At 37.3% G+C, this 22152-nt stretch overlaps 1 protein-coding gene across 3 annotated transcripts; it reads left to right on the top strand.

Annotated features, from left to right (window-relative positions):
• The first annotated feature begins 92 nt into the window (after positions 1-92).
• LOC127418675 (cysteine/serine-rich nuclear protein 2-like) lies at positions 93-21175 on the top strand. 3 transcript variants are annotated; one of them, XR_007893521.1, is made up of 6 exons: positions 93-720; positions 10293-10462; positions 11930-12192; positions 12291-12587; positions 13629-20404; positions 20509-21175. XR_007893521.1 is itself a non-coding variant. In XM_051659383.1 (5 exons), exons 2-5 carry the CDS (start codon positions 10306-10308, stop codon positions 14490-14492), a joined length of 1581 nt encoding a protein of 526 aa, XP_051515343.1. In that variant the 5' UTR covers positions 93-720; positions 10293-10305; the 3' UTR covers positions 14493-21175. The 3 variants fall into 3 exon arrangements, 2 of the variants coding, with proteins under 2 accessions (XP_051515343.1, XP_051515344.1); XM_051659383.1 differs by having other exon boundaries at positions 13629-21175; XM_051659384.1 differs by lacking the exons at positions 93-720; positions 10293-10462 and adding an exon at positions 11482-11818 and having other exon boundaries at positions 13629-21174.
• Positions 21176-22152: the final 977 nt, after the last annotated feature.

The following is a 22152-nucleotide window of genomic DNA, read 5'->3' as shown; positions in this document are numbered from 1 at the left end:
ATGCTCTACTACGGCACGTAGTGTGACGTCACATTAAGTATATATCGGTCCCGTGCAACATTCCTTACTCTATTGTTACATTGTAACAAACCGGGGCAGAAGGGAGGCCCACAGGGTCCTCGGGGCCGACAAATACTACATATTTTTTATTTTTTCTTTCCTTTGTGTTAGAAATACAACGTTGCGTTTTGTCAAAACAGCGCAGAACACAACCACCTATCCGAAGGGGGAAAAAACCCGAGGCTCGACCCTGTTTGGTCTTTTTGAATGCAGGCATTTTAAAGGATCGTCTGTTTTATCTGCATTTATCGGATGCATCCACGCCGGGATTTTAATTGTTTTTTTTAGTGAAAGAGGTCCTTGCCTGCCTTCGTCTGCCCCGTTTTTGTCTTTACTGAGCTTGACTGCAACGTTAAATACTCGCAAAAGCTTCTTCATACACAAACCCCCATTTGTACTTCTTGTCAAGACTAATACCCATTGTATACGATGATTAAATGTTATGCCACATCGGATATCACCACATCTTCGTGAATAAACAGCTATTTCCTCAATGATATGACCATTTCCATGGGCTGAAGTCGCTTTTGTCTGTCATCTTGTAACCTTGTGTGGAAGTCTGAAGCTAAAATAGACTCTTGAATCTCCAAAGACAAGAATATAATTCAAATACAGGAAGTAAGGAACGAACGATTCAAAAGCTCTTCATTTCAACACAAGGTAAGGCTATGAAAAGGTTTGTGCTTCATTATAGCTATAGGCTCTCCATATAGCTTTATGGTTTAATCAGTAGACCGGTTACAACACAGTCAGCATGCCGTTTTCTGCTCTGCCATGAGACTCTGTGTGTCTATTCCAGTAAAGAATATGGAAATCATGGGACAGATCATATGTGATGTGGGTCACATTTTGCATTACAGCACATTTTCACTCGTAACTACAGTGTAGTAGTAACGCATTACATGTAGTTATTGTTAAATTACACATTTATTGTTAATTGCTTTCATAATTAACTGTAGTAGCGTGCAATGTGTGTGTAACATGGGCACTGGAATGTAAAGTGTGACGTCACATTGTAGTAATCCATCCAGTTCCTGCATTGCCAGACCCTTTTGCTCGCTTTGCATTGGAAGTGCTCAATGGATGCACTCAATGAATGAGAGAAATGGCAAAGTCACCAATGCAAGGTTTGTCAGTAAAAGAGAAAAGAGGCTTGATGTATGTGTGCCGTATGCCTAGAATGGGCTCTGTTATCTGTAGTCATGCATTTTCTTTCCACCCCAAATAGGCCACAGGATGTAGGCTATGTGTGCATTCAGAATCTGGTTATTGTAAATGTTAAACTTGCCTTTCCTACAGTTTTTGAGGCCATGCACCAGTGCTACTGCAGATGGCTTTGCTTTTCTCTCATTTTTCTTTATGAAGGAGCATCCCTGGACCGGTTGCATTAAAATAATTGCGGTACATCACATCGTATGGACAGTCTGGATGTGCAAATGTTAACTAATTTAATGGTAGCCATTTGTCAGTTGTGTGTTTTGCATTCAATTCCATTTGCTGCATGGAGCAGCATATTAGAGTCATTCATAGTGCTCCTATTATTGCTAGTGATGCTCCCTGCATCTACACATACAGTGGAGTGATTTTAAAAGGGCTTTTCCCACATGCTACTGAACATGACTCACAATGCAACATGACTAACTGCTTCCTTACCATCGACAACAGAGTTTGAACTCTAGTTGGCACAGTGCTTGAGCTTGTATTCATCTGAGTCATGTCTTGCATTCCAGTATGGAGATTTTAGAACATGGTGCAGAATCTGAGATAAGATTTTGGGATTCTGTTTTATTGCCCTTTAGGAGTGAATATCAATGCTTTATATTGAAGATTATTAGATTCATTTGCTCAGGTTTTATATACAGTTGTGCTCAAAAGTTTGCATATCCTGTCAGAAATTGTGAAATTTTGGCATGATTTTGAAAATATGACTGATCATGCAAAAAAACTGTTTTATTTAAGGATAGTGATCATATGAAGCCATTTATTATCACATAGTTGTTTGGCTCCTTTTTAAATCATAATGGTAACAGAAATCACCCAAATGGCCCTGATCAAAAGTTTACATACCCTTGAATGTTTGGCCTTGTTACAGACACACAAGGTGACACACACAGGTTTAAATGGCAATTAAAGGTTAATTTCCCACACCTGTGGCTTTTTAAATTGCAATTAGTGTCTGTGTATAAATAGTCAATGAGTTTGTTAGCTCTCACGTGGATGCACTGAGCAGGCTAGATTCTGAGCCATGGGGAGCAGAAAAGAAATGTCAAAAGACCTGCATAACAAGGTAATAGAACTTTATAAAGATGGAAAAGGATATAAAAAGATATCCAAAGCCTTGAAAATGCCAGTCAGTACTGTTCAATCACTTATTAAGAAGTGGAAAATTCGGGGATCTCTTGATACCAAGCCAAGGTCAGGTAGACCAAGAAAGATTTCAGCCACAACTGCCAGAAGAATTGTTCGGGATACAAAGAAAAACCCACAGGTAACCTCAGGAGAAATACAGGCTGCTCTGGAAAAAGACGGTGTTGTTGTTTTGTTTGCATGATCAGTCATATTTTCAAAATCAATGCCAAAATTTCACAATTTCTGCCAGGGTATGCAAACTTTTGAGCACAACTGTACCTGTAAAAATATGAAAGACCATAAGCTTTTGTTGAGTATCAGATGAGTTGAGATGACCAAAGATGTCTTGAAAGGCTCCATGAAGCAAAAATTAGAGGAGTTTTTGTGGCTTTTGTTGCTGGGTTTTTTTTTTTTTTTTTTTTTTTTTTTTTACATTGTGACATTATTTGCATGATAGTAAGGCACATTTTAGCCCCCAATTCTCTGCAATGCAAAAAAAAAGATGTGTATTTTGGTATTCTCATTAGTGCAATGTGAACTTTTTTTTTTAATTGTGAAGTATTTATACATCATAGTAGTTCTCCCTTGGAACTAACTTTATTTTATTTTTTTTCTATTTTAATATAGAAAATCCTTTTACAACAGCATCTTTTTTTATTGTAATACAATATTAAAGTGATTGTGTTATGGTAATCAGAATTCCAAAACAATTAGGGAATAGTAGGCTAAAAGTAAAACGTTCGGACTGGTTACGGTAATGAGAATTCGGGGACAGTTTGCATAAAGTAATATTCTGGGTTCAGTGCTGGGCAGGTTACTTGTGAATTGTAATCCTGTACTGATTACAAATTACATGACAAAAATATGCAATCAGTAACGTAATCTTGTAGATTACATTTTTGGGGTAATCTAATCTGATTAATTTTGGATTACATTCAACCTAATTCCATTTTATTTTCTGTCACATGCATTTGAGTAGGATAATCATTTTAACAAAAAAAGAACAAAGAGGAAGAACATTTATTCCATTCCATGTTGCTGCACATTTTGCAGTTGAACTATTGTGTACCCTGTGGGCAGGACTCTTAGAGATGGCATCCACTAGATTCTTCTAAGCAATTCAGTTCAATGTGTGAGCTGCATTGCCTTGTTAATATGTAGTCATTTAATCTATAAAAAAGTTACTTTAGTCCGATTAAGAGTATTTTAAAATGTAATGTAATCCAATTACAAGTACTTGATTTTTGTAGTCTGATTATGTAATCCAGATTACATGCAATCCGTTACTACCCTGTCCGGGTTCAATACAAGTTAAACTCAATCGACAGCATTTGTGGCATAATATTAATTACCACAAAAATTAATTTTGACTTGCCTTCCTTTTCTTTAAAAAAATAAAAAATAGGGCTTCCAGTGTGGCACTTAAAATGTAAGGAAGTGAGGTCAATCCATAAACATTAAAATACTCACTATTTTAAAAGTATAGCCACAAGATGTAAACGATATATGTGTTAAAATGATTTTGGTGTGATAAAACTGCTTAACCTTTTCTGTGTAAAGTTATAGCCACTTTTACAACTTTGTTGCCATGACAATGTAATGTCAACAAACCCTAAAAGGACTGCAAAAATCACAGTTTAACCCTTCAACGCATTCCTTGGGTCTTTAGAGACCCAAGACCTCATTCCACCCCTGTACCTCATCCATTTTTTGGAGTTGTGCCCACACCTCTTTAATATTCCTCTATCTCTTATAAATAGTGTAATGCAGTTTTTTTTTTAATTTTTTTATAATGCTTTAAGTAACCAAAGAGTTTTTTTTTGCACTTCCATAAATTATATATTTATCTGTATACGTTTACTATCACAGGAATCTATTTCTTTGTTTATTACAAGAGAAATTAGTACTATATTCATACAAATAATTACTATATCACATTGATTTTTTGTGCAACAATTAATTATAAACAATACATACATATTACACAATACATACATAAACACATACATATTATACATGCTATTTCTTACTCAAGGTGGCACTGATGTTTCAGTGATTGATTTGATTTACATTTGACATTGCTAGCTGAGGTAGACACAACATTGAAGTACACTATAGCAAGTGTAACACATAAACAGTATGATATGACTATTGTCATTTAGATGTACCACTGAAATCATTTTAGTTTGGCATATATTTAGACTTACAAAGTGCCTAATTACAAAAGAGACAATACAAATATGTAACGTATGTGTAACTAATGTGTATCTTATGTGTAGATTATGTGTTATGTGTAGATCAATATGTGTTTGAGAGCCAGTTGCAACTCACAAAATGTCAGTTTGAAAATAATGAATCCTGTTCTAGATTTGTCCTGATTTGTTGCATTATCTCTTTTATTTATGAAAAATAAAACATCAAAATATATAAACAAATATTTTATTTTATTTTCTAAAATCTTACACTATCTGGGCATTTTGTATGTCCATTTTTGCTAGATATAAATGCAGAGTCTTTAAAGACCTGAATATGTAATAGTGTTTGGGAGAATTACCATGCATTTAAGGGTTAAACAACACTGCAGCTCAAATAATGCATGAGTTTTATCAGAAGAATTCATGTAAGTGCTTTTATAAAATGATAAGCTTTTAAACCCTCCAAAATTGGCCCCATTCACTTCCATAGTTAGTACCTCACTGTAACCACAATTTTTGCTTTTTTTTTTTTAAAGAAAAGGAGGGACAAGTTTAAATAAATTTTTGTGGTAATCAACATTATGCCACAAATGCTGAGAATCACCTGTTAGCTTTATATAGCGTACTCATGAAGTTGAAAAAATGAACTTTGAACAGATATACTAATTTAACATTTGCATTGTTTTCATTCTTCGTGAAACATACATTTTTTTGTCCAATATAATTCTCTCTAGAAAAACAACAAGATCACACAGGGGATCAGCATGTTGTTTCCGAGAGTTCTGGCCACATTATGCCGACTGACCAACAAGTGCCATCTTATATCATACATTTTTGCATCGGCTCCAGCATGTTTACCTTCACCTGTGGCGCAACTGAAAACGCGTAACGTTAGCAGTGTGGGAGTCCTGGGTTCAGATACAGTGTTGAAACGCTATTCTGAGGTTGCATTTTTCCCTCTAACATTACATTTTTACTCCACTTATGGTTAGGTTTTGAGTTATAAAAGAGAGGTATAAAACATGCATTCCTCTTCACTTTATTATGGTCTATACTGTTTAAAACAACTCGCTTCACAGTTCACTTTTAGCGCCCCTCTGTGGACATTACACCCCGTAAATGGAGCACACATGTGCCCATACTCCCAACAACACTTACTGCTTTGGCCACTGGGTGCAGTGTTTCCAATTTCAGGAAGCACAGACCAATTTTAGTTAAAGAAAAGTCAACCTACTGTTTCCGATTTCACTGTGAGATCAGGCTGAGGAAAAGCATGTCCCTTCCCCTCATGCCATATGCCTGAAACTAGCAATAGCAAGTAGCAAATCATGGTTCATGACTGTGACGTAAACGAAAGACTATAAATGGTCAAAGACTTAGATATGTCCCATCCTAACTTCTTATTTTAGCCATTTAATGTATGGGGTCTTCAAGTTCATTACTACTGTAAATCTTTTCTGTGCAGGTATAATGCCATTGAGAATTCCACTGGAATGCATTCTGTTGTCACTGAATGAATATAATTATGCTGTACCCCTTGGGTTGTATGTAATATTTTGGTAACATATGCTCTTAAGACCTTGTGAGTATATATGACAGTATCCAATAGTAGTTATGTGCTAAAAATTTAGCTCCAAGTCCAGGTAGAAATCTTGGCAAGCATCACTGGCTTCACATTAAATGGATGAAGACCTACTGCATTATATTTTAGCAGCGTACATGTAGGCAGAGTACCGCATCATTTCTGAACCAGTATTTTATTATGCTGCATCACCACAGTAACATTAATTATAAAGAAACATATGAAGAGAGGGCCAATTTCACAGTGAGCCAAAAATGGACTTTTTTTTAGCATTTCTTGTTTCTATGGATACGGTTCTTTCAAGAGCAGCGCACTCTGTCAGACATTGTGATGCGTAAAAGCAGCGTGGCTCACTCACTGTTGTTTTCAGTGCTGCTGTTTGTTGCAGCTGCTTTTGATCACAGCCTTTGAGGTTTCAAGGTCGTAATGTATCCGCTGCCAGCGATAAGTGATATGACAGATCCAGAAGTTGCAGTTTTATGTGGACTTCGCTTGATTATTTAAAGACTGATTATAAAAATTAATAAAGTCATTCATGCACCCAAGCTGAGACAGGCTAATGCTATTTCCTTTGTATAATAATCAGAATTCAAAAATCAATTTTAGGATTTCATAAATCACTAGGATTAAATTAATTATGCTGTGAGTTTAATTGTCAGCCATGATTCATAAGTCTCTTATTCTCTCATCTACTTTTTACTTGACATGGAAAAAGCTGACACTCTGTCAAAGCCACCACTAAACTATTCTTATTTAACCCACTAAAAAGCAACTGACTGTTTAAAAATAGTGTTTAATCGTAAAATAAATCAGGCAAGGAGCCCCTCAAAGCAGTTGTGAGTATTACACAGCTCCCTTGGGCTAAGGAGGTGGTTTGATCAAATGGCCCATCTCTGCCTTGTATGACCTCTCTGGTTTGGCTGAACCGGATTGTTACTGGTTTGCAAAGGCCTGTTGTTTGAAAGGTTTCTCAGGTTTAAAAAAAAATGTTTTTTATTTTCTCCCCTTTTTCTCCCCAATTTGGAATGTCCAATTCCAAATGCACTCAAAGTCCTCGTGGTGGCGTAGTGACTCGCCTCAATCCGGGTGGCAGAGGACAAACCTCAGTTGCCTCTGCATCTGAGACCGTCAATCCTCACATCTTATCATGTGGCTTGTTGAGCGCGTTACCACGGAGACATAGCGCGCGTGGAGGCTTCACGCAATTTCCACGGCATCCACGCACAACTCCCCACGCGCCCCACCAAGAGCGAGAACCACATTATAGCAACCACGAGGAGGTTACCCCATGTGACTCTACCCTCCCTAGCAACTGGGCCAATTTGGTTGCTTAGGAGACCTGGCTGGAGTCACTCAGCACGCCCTGGATTCGAACGTGCAACTCCAGGGGTGGTAGGGTTTCTCTGGTTTTAATGGGGGTAAAAGAGACCCGAAAGGAATTAGATGCAGTTTTTCTGTGACTATTGCTTCAAACTATGCTTTGCCAGTTGCCATGGTGATGTTGGAAGCCTTCGTGATTTTTATGCCGGACTGTCATACTGGACATAAAAATATAAAAGATTAGGTATAAAACTGACCCATAGAAATGAACGGGGGACATTATAGTCCACCCTGATCTCATGAAATTGCGTGACTGTGGCGACATTTGTGCAAAATTTTACGTGGTTCCTTATGCGTATCATTGCAATTTTAAGGTGTAAAATCCTGTGTGTGGTGCTAAAAGTGATTTACATTTTCTCACAAACATATGAGGTTTTTAAAGTTTCTGCATTATGGAGTTTTAAATTAAAAAAAAACCTTCCTCCCTACCATAAACCTTAAACCTAATCCTAACCAATAGTATCATAAACAAGTAAATGTGACATAAAAAACACAATTGCTGAACCAACCACATCATTTTGTGGTGCTTCGATGACATTTTTGGCTCACTTGTCTCTTTTAAAGGAATGTTCTGGGTTCAATACAAGTTAAAGGAATAGTTCACCCAAAAATGAAAATTATCTTATCATTTACTCACCCTTATGCCATTCCAGATGTGTATGACTTTCTTTCATCTGCTGAACACAAATTAAGATTTTTAGAAGAATATTTCAGCTCTTTTGGTCCATTCAATGCAAGTGAATGGGTGCCAAAATTTTGAAGCTCCAAAAATCATATAAGTCAGCATAAAAGTAATCTATAAGACTCCAGTGGTTAAATCAATGACTTCAGAAGTGATTTGATAGGTGTGGGTGAGAAACAGATCACTTCTACATTCTTCTTCTTATGTATTTGGTGATTCACACTCTTCATGCGTATCGCCCCCTACTGGGTAGGGAGAAGAATTTCAAGCAAAGAAGGACTTAAATATTGATGTTATTCACCCACATCTATCATATATCTTCTGAAAATATGGATTAAAACACTGGAGTCATATGGGTCATCATATTACTTTTATGATGCCTTTATGTGCTTTTTGGAACATCCAAATTTTGGCACCCATTCACTTGCATTGTACTGACCTACAGAGCTGAAATATTCTTCTAAAAATCATAATTTGTGTTCTGCAGAAGAAAGAAAGTCATACACATCTGTGATGGCATGAGGGAGAGTAAATGATGAGAGAATTTTCATTTTGGGTGAGCTGTTCCTTTAATTCTTCTGTTAAAACTCATGTATTATTTGAGCTGTAAAGTTGTTTAAATTGTCATTTTTAACAGTCATTTTAGGGTTTTAAGGGTTGTTGACATTACATCGTGATGGAAACGAAGTTGTAAAATTGGCTGTATCTTTGCACAGAAAAGGTTAGTAAGCGATTTTTATCATACTAAGATCATTTTTACACGCATGTCTTGTGGCTATACTTTTGAAACAGTGAGTATCTATTGTAAGTGCCTCACTTGAACCCAGATTTTCTCACTTTTTTTAAAGAAAAGGAGGGACGAGTTGCAAAAATACATTTTTATGGTAATCAATATTATGCAACAAATGCTGTCAATTAAGCTTAACATGTATTGAACCCGGAATATTCTTTTAAGGACTTCGGTCCTTTGCATTGCAAGCGCAACACTCAGTTGAGCTACCGCACGATTTGATCACGCTCAAACAAGCTTGTAAATGTAGTTGGTTATGTAATGCAATAGCTAATGCAATGGCGTGTGTGAAAAGGAACAGGTGAAAAGTGTGATGAACTAATAATGTGTAGTTTTACTCTCTGTGTGAAAGAGAATAAAAGTTGCTGTTGTAGCGTCCTTACCTTTTATTTCACCAGGAAACTGCCATGATACGTAAAACAAGCCACGCTAAAATTATTTTGCAAAAATTTTTGTTATAGTAATGTGATTCTCTTATAGACGTTCGAGTTTTTTTTTTAAATAGTTCACTCTTTTATTTGGTCCCCTTTAGTTCTGAATATGTGGTCACATTCTAGCTTCCAGATATTTGTATATGACCTTTTTTTGTTATTTTTTTGGTTACATGGTTATGATATATTATATTATGATATATTGGTGACTGTGATCCCTGGAATGTGGTATTTTCTGCTCTCACAGCAGCTGTGATTAATCACTGTTACTGGCCAAGTTCAGTATTCAGGTAAAATGTGAAAACCCTACCTCAGCTGAAACCCCTACATTCAAACATTTTGAAGAATTACAGTTTAGAAAAAGTATTTTGAAGTAACACAGAACATTTTGTATTTAATATATTAAGGCTTTGGCTTAATATTATTATAGTAAATAGTATTTTATATTATATTTATATATAGTATATAGTATAGTTTGCAGAAATTAGAAGTTAGTTCTGCTAGTTGATAATGAAGTTGGAAAAGTTCTAGCGTTGTTTGTTTGCAGATGCCACTTGCTTTGATATTTTGTTATTTAATGTAATATTTAAGTGTGGCATAAGGGTCCAGATACTTTTGAGGGTAACTACTGTATAAATGTACATCCTGTATATTTACAATATATAACAGATGCTCACCGTATGGTCGATGCATACTGTGCTGACTTCTTACACACTTTCTTATCTCTTTTTTATATGACTGTTTTTATTTGATGTTTGAATTTTGCTGACACTACTCTGTCAGTCTGCTGGACAAAGCTTGTACCTATCTGTAATGACTCCAGACGCCGTGTCTCCATGGAGACAGTGTCATCTCGTGCCCTGAAGCGCAGATTCAAAGAGGTGGACAGCGGCTCGCCGTGTTCCACACCCAAAGATTCGGACGATGACATCTCCAGCAGTGACAGCGCTGATAGCTGCGACAGTCTCAATGCTCCCTCCAGCTCTCTCACGCGTAAGAACATGCCAAAAGTTGCAGAAGTTAAAGATTCAGTCGATTATTATCTCAGCTACCTGGCTGTGAATGTTTTAGCAGCTCTAACTATTGCCTCTTGTGCCTTTAGGTTAGCTTCTGTCAGTAAGTTGCTGTCAATACAGTTTTGATCTAAGCCCCAAAGCTAATTCCAAACATAACATTTTCACCAGTCGTAACTTATAACTTGAATCACTACAGAGACTATGCTTGCTGTTTCAAAGATTTTCTTCATTTTTCTGAAATGGGTATACCAAAACAGCTATGACCTAATTTAGTTACAGCTATTCAGGGAAAAGGTAAGAGAAGGAAATACTCAGTTGACTCTGAAAAAGTGTTTATTCAGTAAAACACTTCAATAACACTTAAGAAATTATTCTCAGTTATAATTTGAAGTGCTTAGTGAGATGATCAGTGGTAGGTTAGCACTTGCCTTTAGTATGCTGTAGTTCTGATAACCATGCAAATAAGCATTGTAATATTAAAATGAAACATTTTACATGTAAAGTTCTGCAGTGGTTTTTTTTACTTTGTGTTATACAGGTATAGATCCCCCAAAAAACTGTACTATAAGGACCTTCTTAGGATGATGATAAACATGAAAAATCCTTACCATTTGTACTTAACTAGCCAGTTAAGCAACCATGATGGCATATTGCTTTTGTTTGCAAGAGTCTCATTTTTAAACCACCCCGTCCTCCAACAAACCTTTCTACATGTAGGAATTTGTTTACTAGTAATAAAGTATTAAGTAGTGGAAGACATGATCCATGACACATCCTTACCACTCCAACTTCATACAGTACTTCAGAAACCCCATGAAAAGGTCCATATCATCTAGTAATGGAAAGTCCACTACTGATCATAATCCATAGACAACAGGCCACTGCCGGACATCAAAAAGTACACAACATGGACAATTCATACAATTTGGTCTGCACCCAGAATAATAGGGGTACGTCACATACCTGACTTACAATAGTACAGAAAGTTATTACGTGTGTTTCAATTAATTTACGTAAGAAGGACTTGGTCCTGGAACAACATTCCAAATAAACCAATCAGATTCTAGAGGTAGTTTAATGGTTAGGCCTAGGGTTAGATTTTAGCTTTAGTATGGGATTAGGGGATGAACAATATATCAACTATAATCAAACAATCATTTCACTCAGATTTTAGGGGCACATTATGATTAAGGTTAGGACTAGGTTACAGAATAGGGTTTGGCCTGTGATTGTTTGGTAGGAATCTTCTATCATTGAAGGATGTTGGTCCAGGAGCATGTTTTACTTGGCTAAATCACATAGTGCTACAAGCAGCAAGCCGATTTTAGGAAAAGTAAGGCATTTTGAACTGCAATATTGTCATTAAAGGGCTAAGAATTAAGTTCTAAAACTATAGATAATTCATAACAATTGTTTACAGTGTCTCTCCATCTTGTGTTTATAGCCCCCTCCATTCTCAGAAGACACAAAGCCTCTTTAGGTCGTAAGCAGGTACGATTTGATGCAGTTACGGTCTACTACTTCTCCAGAAAGCAGGGCTTCACCAGTGTGCCCAGTCAGGGTGGCAGCTCCCTGGGCATGGCGCGCCATCACTGTGCCATACGACATTACACCCTGGGCGAGTTTGCACAAGAACAAGAAAGCAGCCATAAACATGTGCTGCGTCAGCACCTACGACAAGAAAAGCTTAACGCTCGCAAGTTAAAGGTTAGTTGTGTTTTATCGCTATAATACATTGCTCATTATATCGTAAGTGTTAAAATTTTCTTTTGAGATTGCAGTCTTTTTCACTGGTCTCTTTCTAGCTTACACGAAATGGAACTGTAGAGTCCCCCGAAGCTGAGTTGCTCACCCTGGATGACATATCTGATGAAGATCTGGACGTGGAGAGCATGGAGGTGGACGACTGCTTCTTCCTTCAGCCTCTTCCCACCAAGAGGCGCAGGGCACTACTGAGGGCCTCAGGCATTGCCCGCATAGATGCCAGAGAAAAGGCTGAGCTGCGTGCCATACGTCTGTCCCGTGAGGAGTGTGGTTGTGACTGCCGCTTCTACTGTGACCCTCGGCACTGTGGCTGCAGCCAGGCTGGAATTAAGTGCCAGGTATTTCACTTGATGGTTTCACAAGCCAGAAAAAACAATACTTCTCCAAAGTCCGGCACATTGTAGCTTCTTCCTGCCAAGAACCATGAACTTGGATAGGATGGGGCCCTTTGACAATGTTTTTGTACATTGTGCTAGTTACAGCCTACTCTGTTACTACTCTTGATTCCACTACCTCAACAGCTATCTTTACCCCCTCTTAAGTGTTCTTGTGTTGCATGCCTTGGCCCTTGGTGTAACATTATTTAGTCTTCCCTTGTACACCTTTATAAGTGCTTAATGACAATAAGCTGGAACTTTATTTTTTGGAGTTTCTTACGCTAATGGTGGGTAAATCTAAAATCAATGGTACGACACTAACAGATTGGCATGCAACAAATTGGTAGCTTATTCAAATAAAAGTCTCCACCAAAAGTTGAGAAAGCTGAGAAATGAGAAATTTTTTATTAATCTACCATTCGAAAGTAATAAATACAGACCAGTCTTGGGCTAGCTTATTAAAAGTAGCGACGCTACTAACTTAACTACATTTTTCAGTAGTGTGACAGTAGTTCAGCTATTTTCACAATAGTGTAGCTTCGAAGTAGCTTCTCCAACACTGGTACAGACTATTTCAGACTATTTCATTTCCTTGCATTGAAATATATCTAATTTGCAGCTCTTGCCATTTTAGTTTACATTAAGCATCACATAGTCTGTGGGCTGTCCATTGGCAGGCCATCTTAGGCTGAGATTAAGCACATGGTGATATATGTGTATGTCAGTGTTGGGTGTAAAAGAGCTGGAAAAAGGCAGGGTGTGTTTACTGAACCATAGTACAAAGATTTTCACCTAAATGCAGTCCCCTTCTCCATCAAGATAAAGACTCACTCAAATTGTTGTCTGTTTGCATATACAATGGTGTATACAGTCTTTCCCATCCCTTTTTCTGATATTTTTAATAATTAATGACATGATATCAAATTTGACAGTGGTAAACAGTAGGGAAATTTAACTTTAAACAAATCACACTTTCTCATTCTCTTGCACCCCTCTCCAAAGGTGGATCGGATGTCCTTCCCATGTGGCTGCACCCGTGACGGTTGTGGTAACACCGCTGGCCGCATCGAGTTCAACCCTCTGCGTGTGCGTACACACTATCTCCACACTATCATGAAACTTGACCATGAGAAAAGAAGCTTGCTGGGTGTTAGGTCTGGAGAAGACTGGGGAGATGAGACAGAGCTGGTCTCCTCACCATATCTGTCTCTTTCTTCCTTGGACTCAGATGTGGTAGTGGAGACCCACAGCATTCAGCAGCTTCATGAGGAGCAGTGTGACAGCTTGGAGCGCGAGAACGAAATCGCTGTGCTCCACCTCCAGAGTGCAGAGGAATGGGAGAGGAGGCAGGAGCAGGAAGAGCAGCAGGTAGAGGAGGCGCAGACCACTGACCCAACCCTTTGTCTCCTGCAAGGGTCCTTGACCAGCCAGTCTGCGATGGAGGCCATGGAGGGTGTTCTTCTAGAAGGGCCTTTTCCTGAAGGTGCAACCCTGCTGTGTATTACAGAGAACCATGCTGATGAACAGACCCAGCAGAGGTTGCTCAAAGACCCAGCTTCACTCCTCTACTATCAGGTAGACCCTGTGGAGACAGCAGCTTTTGAGACACTTCCTGCTCAATGTGAGGATGTGGTCAGCGAGGTTGGAAAGCTAGAGACGGAGACTGAGAATGATTGTCAAAAACGAGGAACCTGCAGGCAGGATTCGACTGAAAGCGTGTCTGCCGAAGTACCTCCATCTCCAGAAATTAATCCACATGGGGGAGAAGAACATCTTTGTCCAGAGCAGGCCTCGAATGATGAGGAATGCCTTGAGACCTGCCTGGCACTAGATAAAAAGGCAGTACAGCTTCCTCCAGAAGTGTAGAGCCCATCACCTCTGCAGATGTTTTGCACAAGTTAGTCATTAAATTCAAAGAGAGCCTACTCCACACAGTGCGATATGTTACAAGACTGTGTAACGTTTATTACAGTAAATCTTAAAGAAACAAGTTACCTACACGAGTTCGTATCAGATTTAATCGGCGATAAGCATGTGCTGTGTTTGAGGTAGGTTGTCAATGGTAAAATAAGTTAGATAAAAAAAAAAACCAATAGAATAATTTATTTAAAACAATGAAGAAAGAAACTCAAGAAAAGGGGAGATCCTGATTTGACTTCAGGAGTTGCTGTTTTCCAATATAGTATCGGTTTATAATTTGATACTGGCGGAAAATGTGGCCTTTATGTCGAGGAACAAGCATTTTCAGGATTAGCCAGTGGCTTCTTATGGCCTTTCAAGTTTGTAGTTTCCGGTAAAGCACCCTAACAATTAATTGGCACTGTCCCAAGCGAAGGCTGTGTGCAAGCCCACACAGAATCTGTGTGGTCAGAATTCTGCAGAATTGCATGTCAAATTCTTACCTTCATTTACAAATTTTTTTGTGCTAATTTGATAATGCTGTCTGTAGGGTTGCCAACTTTTCACCACATTAATACAGGACACTAGCATTTTAAGCACTTCAATAAGAGACAAAATGCCTTCAATACAGGACGTTTCCCTGTCCGGTCTGAGTCTTGCTGCTAAAAATGGGACAATAGGCATCCCGAACAGGGCATCTTTATTTGGGCCAGAATACAGGACAATACAATTGGCAACCCTAGCTGTCTGCTACCAATCAGTGTTTAACACTTTAATCTCAGATTAACACATTTCACCATACACTGTATATGTATAAATCCATTCCACAGAATTCTGTAGATTTACCCCTAAAATCAGCACAGTAAATGCAAATAAGTCAGCAGATTTCATCTGGGCCTGACTATATACTAAGTAATATCCATACAGCTAATGCTAACTCAGTGCTAGTGCTAAGAAAAGGGAGGTTGCTAATATTTAGAAGAGGGTCGCTGAGTTCGGAATGGCATACTACCCATACTACTCTTACTACTTTTGCCATATGTATCTATGGCAGAATAGTATGAGTAGTATGGTAGTATGCAATTCTGAACTCAACTGGTGTTAATGTGTAGCATCCCTTCCTGTGAATAGACCTAACAATCCTGGAAATACTTGGTTTTCATGTACTGTACAAGTGTTTTGCTGAGAGCTAGCATGAAGAAGAGTGAAAATGCTGCTTGTTCTCCGTATGCACGTTGAAAACTTGATTCGTTTGAAATTGTTGAGGCAGATCGGGAGAATGAATGACTGTGCAAGCCAATTGCACAGCAGTGACCCGACACCATTTGAAGCTGTAGCCTACTGTCCAGGTTCGTAGATGTTTATTTATTTACCACCACTTTGTATTATGAGGGCGATGACAATGTGTGATCAAGAATAGGCATCTACAATCTTTTAAAAAATTTTTTTTTTTTTTTTTTTTTTTATACTTATATTAGGTTTTTTGGTGTTGAATGACATTTTTCACATATTTTGCACATCAAGCCTTTAAAGATTATGTAAGAGAACATAGCTTTGTAATTTTACTTTGGGTTGAATGTGAAAAAAATAAGTTGCATGGGTGAATCTCAAGAAGCCTGTCAAGAACATGCCCAGGTCATATTTCACCCCAAAATTTAAAAGAAAGAAATTGCACTATTTTAGTCTTTGAAAAACACATGATAAAGATAATTTGGGGGAAAATGTGCTTAACTGGCATTAAAATATTACTAAAAAAATAGGCTTCTTTTTTATGCATAATATTTTTTCTTTAATTTTGGGTTGAAATGTGAACTGGACATATGTTCGAGAGATTCGTCTGTATGTGTTCACAACTTTTAAACCTGGTACTTAAAATTCTACGGTGATCTTTATACATATACATGAATATGTATGACAAGGCAAGACAGACTAGGGGGAGACTGCACATATCATAACGTTGATTTGCACATGGATACTGTTTGACTACTTTGTCACACTGGGCCTAGACTTAACAGGTCTTGGTATTTACTTAACATTACAAGGCTGATTATAAGTTCCTGTTAACAGTGCACATTGTTTTAAACATTCAAACCCTTCTTTAAACACTTAGAAAACCATCTTCCTCTTCTCTTTACCCCTGCTGTTCTTACCTTTTGTATTTTATCCTTAACCCCTTCCCCATCACTCTTGTTTTAGAATACGAATTACTGTATGTTGTTGCCGTTTTTACCTAGATGCTTGTTTTGGTTCACTTTTTAAGTGTTAGTTAAATGCGTAAAGTAATAATTTGACTGGTTACATGAAAAAACAATAGTGTCTTCAAATAATATAACAAATTCTGTGATGTTGCTAAATTATTTAAACTTAAGAAACACAAGAAAATGTTTTTTTTTGCAACGCGTGTGTGTGTGTGTGTGTGTGTGTGTATGCATGTGTATGTGTGCCTGTGCCAGAAAGATTTGTGAGATGAACCAATATTTGTTAGTGCAGTGTTGGATCATCATATTTCAAAAGGTGCTCTTATTTATTTATTTTTATTTTTTTCATATTAACACTATATGTAGAGAGAGAAAAAAATTCAGATGATCATCAAAAAAAGTTTAAATGAGCCCTCATTGACAAATGTCAAATTTAATTTACTGATGCATTTTAACTCTGCAAACTGTTGTAAATTCAATTATTCCAAGTATCTATCTGCTTCAGGTTTGCTCGACCTATAGGGTAATGTTTCAGGTGATGTTTAATCATTAAATTAATTAAAATGGAGCACTTGAGGCTAATCATGAATTCTTTAGCATGGCCGTTCCCCCTTTTAGACTTTGTTAACCAAGTAAATTCATACTAAATCTGCAATAATTAAGAATTTTGCAAATGACCAATCAAGCTAGAAGGATTTATATATATATATATATATATATATATATATATATATATATGGCTACTGTGTAAAAGCTGTTTTTTTTTACTCAGATTTTGCCTCATTGTTAGCTTGTCTCTTTGACTGAGTTTACTGAATGATATTAATGTACTGGCTCCATGTGTGAGCTTTCAGTCTGTTGTTTGTATTGAATACATGGAAAAAAAATATGCCACCACACATTCCTGCACTCAAATGAGTTTTGTCTCTAGTGGTGTCTGGACTAGAAACTGACGGGTCCCAAAAATGGGTGGTCTAAGAGCCTGCTATGAACCAAAACATAGTAAACAGACTTATTTTTTGGCCTTTGTTCATTGTCTTGATTCCAGTAATCCAGTTGTCTAAAACCTGATGGCTTTGAAAAGGAAGTTCGAACATCACATGTGCTTAAATGTACCTGTAGCTCAGGCGCTGAGTATTGATTATTTTGTCTGATGTGATTTTTATTTTTATATGCCACCTCCTTTTTGGCATGCACAGATTCGAGACCACTACAGTAACTGAAATCCAATCCACATTACGATTGTATGTGCTAATGTTTGTGTGTGTATGTGAGAGCGTGTACAGTATGTGTGTTAAAGTTGCTTTATTAATATGGCTGAATGGAGTTATATGCTGTAAGAGTGACTTATGCTAACTGTTGCCTACAGAGGAGACAAAACAAAGTTTTATATGAAAATGTGAGTGAAATAAAATCTAAAATGAAAAAATGTCTTCATCTGAAGTCTGTCATATATGACTGAGCTTGTTGAGTTGCCCGAAATCTGAATTGGACACTATCAGCATGCATAAAGGAAATCAGTTAAGTTACATTACAGAAATGTTCCGAGTTCCAAGTTAAACTTAACCAACATCATCCATGAGATGCTGACAATAACCACATTTTCCTGACATATCCCTCTATGTAAAAACAAGCAAAAAGCATATTTGAAGTAAAGCGCTAACAATGGAAAACAATGGGTGAATTCCATCAGATTAAACAAATACGCAGTTTCGAATGTTTTGCCTCAATACTTAAAGTTTCAAGTTTTTTTGGTCACATACATAACCATACACAGTATGACAAGCAATTTGCTTACACATTAAAGGGATAGTTCACCCAAAAATTAAAATTCTCTCATCATTGACTTACCCTTATGCCATTCCAGACATGTATGACTTTCTTTCTTCTGCAGCACACAAACAAAGATTTTTAGAAGAATGTTTCAGCACTGTCGGCCCATACAAGTGAATGGTGACCAGAACTCAGAAGGTCAAAAAAGGACATAAAGAATGAAAATGAAAGTAATCCATACATCTCCAGTGGTTAAATTAATTTCTTCAGAAGCGATATGATAGGTGTGGTTGAGGAACAAATCAATATCCTTATAGGACTTAAATATGGATCTGTTTCTCACCTTATTCACCTTAGACCTTATTCACGCTAGCGCCATCTTTGATTTTTAATGGGAATGACAACGAGGATGTGAGGGATAGACTTACCATCTCTTCAATGGCATGAATGGCAGAAAGCTGTATAAAGCTCCTAGATCACATCTGATTTTCCACAACTCATGTTGTCTGGAGTTCTTTGCATACTGAATGTTCTTGGACAGATATTTTATCAATGTGTTGTCAGCGGAACGATCCAAAAACACTTTAAACTACAGCCCATTGAAGAGACTGTAAGTATGTCCCTCACAGCCTCATTGTCATTCCCATTAAAAATCAAAAATGGCGCAAGCAAGAATTCTGTCCTTTTTGGACCTTCTGAGTTCTGGTCACCATTCACTTGAATTAAACGGACCTACAGAGCTGAGATATTCTTCTAAAAATCTATTTTCTTTGTGTTCTGCAGAAGAAAGTCAGTAGCAATTTATTTTACAGTACTGTTCTACATTTACTTACTATATAATTACAACAACTACAGTACTTACTAGGTACTAACCCTAAACCAAACCCCAACCCTAACCTTATCCCATATAAAGTACACGTAGTAGTTACCTAATATTACTCAGTACTTTCTTGGGTAAGTCCACTGCAAGTATACTTGAAGTACACTTACTGTAAAATAAAGTGCAACCAGAAAGTCATACACATCTGGGATGGCATGAGGGGGAGTAAATGATGAGAGAATTTTCAATTTGGGGGAACTATCCCTTTAAATGTGCTAAGATGAGACAAAAGTGTTAAAAATCGCTTACTAACCTCATCTATGCAAATTTCCTTCCAATCCAGCATCCAATTCCTGCCATAACCACGTAAAGCCAGTAAACCCGTTAGCCATGATATGGGCAAAGATTAGCTCAAGGGGGTTAAACCTGAGTGGTGGTGGTGTAGTGGACTAAAGCACTGAACTGGTATGTGGAAGGTTGTTGGTTCAATCCCCACAGTCACCACCATTGTGTCCTTGAGCAAGGCACTTAACTCCAGGTTGCTCCAGGGGGATTGTCCCTGTAATAAGTGTACTGTAAGTCACTTAACAGGATAACAGTGTCTGCCAAATGCATAAATGTAAAGTAATATTCTGAATTAAATAATGGAAAATGTATGTATGTGTAGTCAAAACCTTTACTCTTAATGTTACATGGCAGATCCAAACAGACACACTACTAGACACTACAAAAGATCAGTAGTTCAGATAGTACCTTTATAAAACATGAATCATAGTAGATGATCTTAGGAGCACAAACAATACATTAATACCCTATATTACACAGTGTACAAGATCTGCTATGCCAATAATTTGGTTTCACATTATGTTAATGTCTATATACATAATTATGTTAACCCTGTAAAACTATGTGTTTCATTTATTTAATCAGGATTTACATGGGCTGTGAGATACAGGAGGACAATAATAATAATAATAATAATAATAATAATAATAATAAAAGAGTTGTGAGGATACAGAAGAACTGGTGCTCTCTGCTCCACATCACAAAAAGATGGAAACAGTTGTGGGACTTTAGTGCTATTGGTGGTAAGACATCACAAAGCCCCATGGCCCAATCTTGTTTGTGTAACATGTTCAGTAATGGACTTGATTTTAATGTGTAACTGTTATTTTTCCAATCATTTGTGCAGAATGCTCTTACCCTGACTAGGAGTATCCATCCCACACAACTGATACAACACCATGATGTGGCAACAAGGATGTTCATGTACAACAAACTTGAGCAAAAAGCAAGCACTCCAGTTGTAATGTTCAATTCCAGTATTTGTGTGTGTAAATACATGTACTCAAATGTATTGTCTTTTGTAGTTACATGCATGATAACCTGTAATTTGTAACCAAAAAATCATACCTTTTAGCCAACAGACTTGCTTTAAAGTGTAAAAAAAAGAAAAAGAAAAACAAAAGACACTCTTTAAAAACTATTTACCACAAAATGCCTTGATAGAACTCAATAATAGATTTGTCAACTAAATGACACAAAATATTTTGTCATATGAGATGTCACATCATTTATACTCATTTTCATGTTCCAAACCCAAACGCTTTCATTTCAGCCTCATTAGCAGCATCTACATTTTACAATGTATTCTCATATTCCACAGAAGAAACTAAATAGTAAAGGTTTTTAAAAAACACGAGGGTGAGTAAATGACAAAGACAGTGTTACGGTTTATTAATATTTTGTATTGCACTTTCATTTCAAGACATGACATTGTAAGAAATTGACATAACAGAAAAATAAAGAATCTCATATTACACATTTTAAAAGGTGTCCTGTATTGGAGCTGGAACCACTGAGTTTTGGAGCATGTGAGTCAATTATGAAAGTTGAAGGGCACAGGGGAAACATCTGAAAAAGATGGCAATATCTAATGAGTCAATTATCACTGTCAGAACATGAAGCTGTATTTTATAAAGGGACCCCGTAATAGTACCTCCTAAAACATTCACACAAAAGTGCTAAAAAGCAAAATTCTAATAAATATTACCTCACAACTGCTTTTATTAAATACACTAACATTATGTGAAACCAAATCATTGCCATAGCAGATCTTGTACACTGTGTAATATAGTGTATTAATTTATGTTTTGTGCTCCTAAGATCATCTAATATGATTCATGTTTTATATGATACGATATAAATGATACGAACCTTAAGTTACAGTATTCCTCTGATGGCTTCCGTTTCTTAAAAGGTTTGCGGCCTTAGAGCTTATCTGTATGTGCTTGATTCCATGCTCATGAGAGCACTGTGACTCTGGTCCTGCCCTGATAGTAAAACGAAGTGTGATTGATTGAAGATAGAAGGTGCTACGATTGGTCCGCGTAATGAGGCGGTTATCTGATTGGCTTGAGTCCACCTATTTGTGGATTGACCATTTTCACACTCTGGGTTTTGGAACACAAAAGTAAGAGATCTGCCTAGAGAACACTGCCTAGAGGTCTGCACAGGCCTTAAAATGATACCCGACCCAAACCCGAGACCGTGTGGCCCAACCCTACCCGGCCCGAACGATGCTGTCAGATTTTAAGCCTGAACCCGACCCAAAATAGCTTACTATCTCAGTTCTTCTCTTAGTATCTTCTCCTAGTATAGCTGTATTTTATGTAAGCATATAGGCAACATCCTTAACAGTACTGAAACAGTAAACATACACAGTTTTAACAAGGCAGGGCAGCCCCTTATTACACTAGAGCAGAAGGGGGAAAAAGCATTGCCTTGCCTTTTATGCACTGAAACTTCACCTGGTGCAGAACAATATGAAACAATG

This window comes from Myxocyprinus asiaticus, chromosome 28 (genome assembly GCF_019703515.2).
Source record: "Myxocyprinus asiaticus isolate MX2 ecotype Aquarium Trade chromosome 28, UBuf_Myxa_2, whole genome shotgun sequence".
NCBI classification, from domain to species: Eukaryota; Metazoa; Chordata; class Actinopteri; order Cypriniformes; family Catostomidae; genus Myxocyprinus; species Myxocyprinus asiaticus.
The sequence above is the reverse complement of the archived record's forward strand: the minus strand, read 5'-3'. Positions and strand labels throughout refer to the sequence as shown.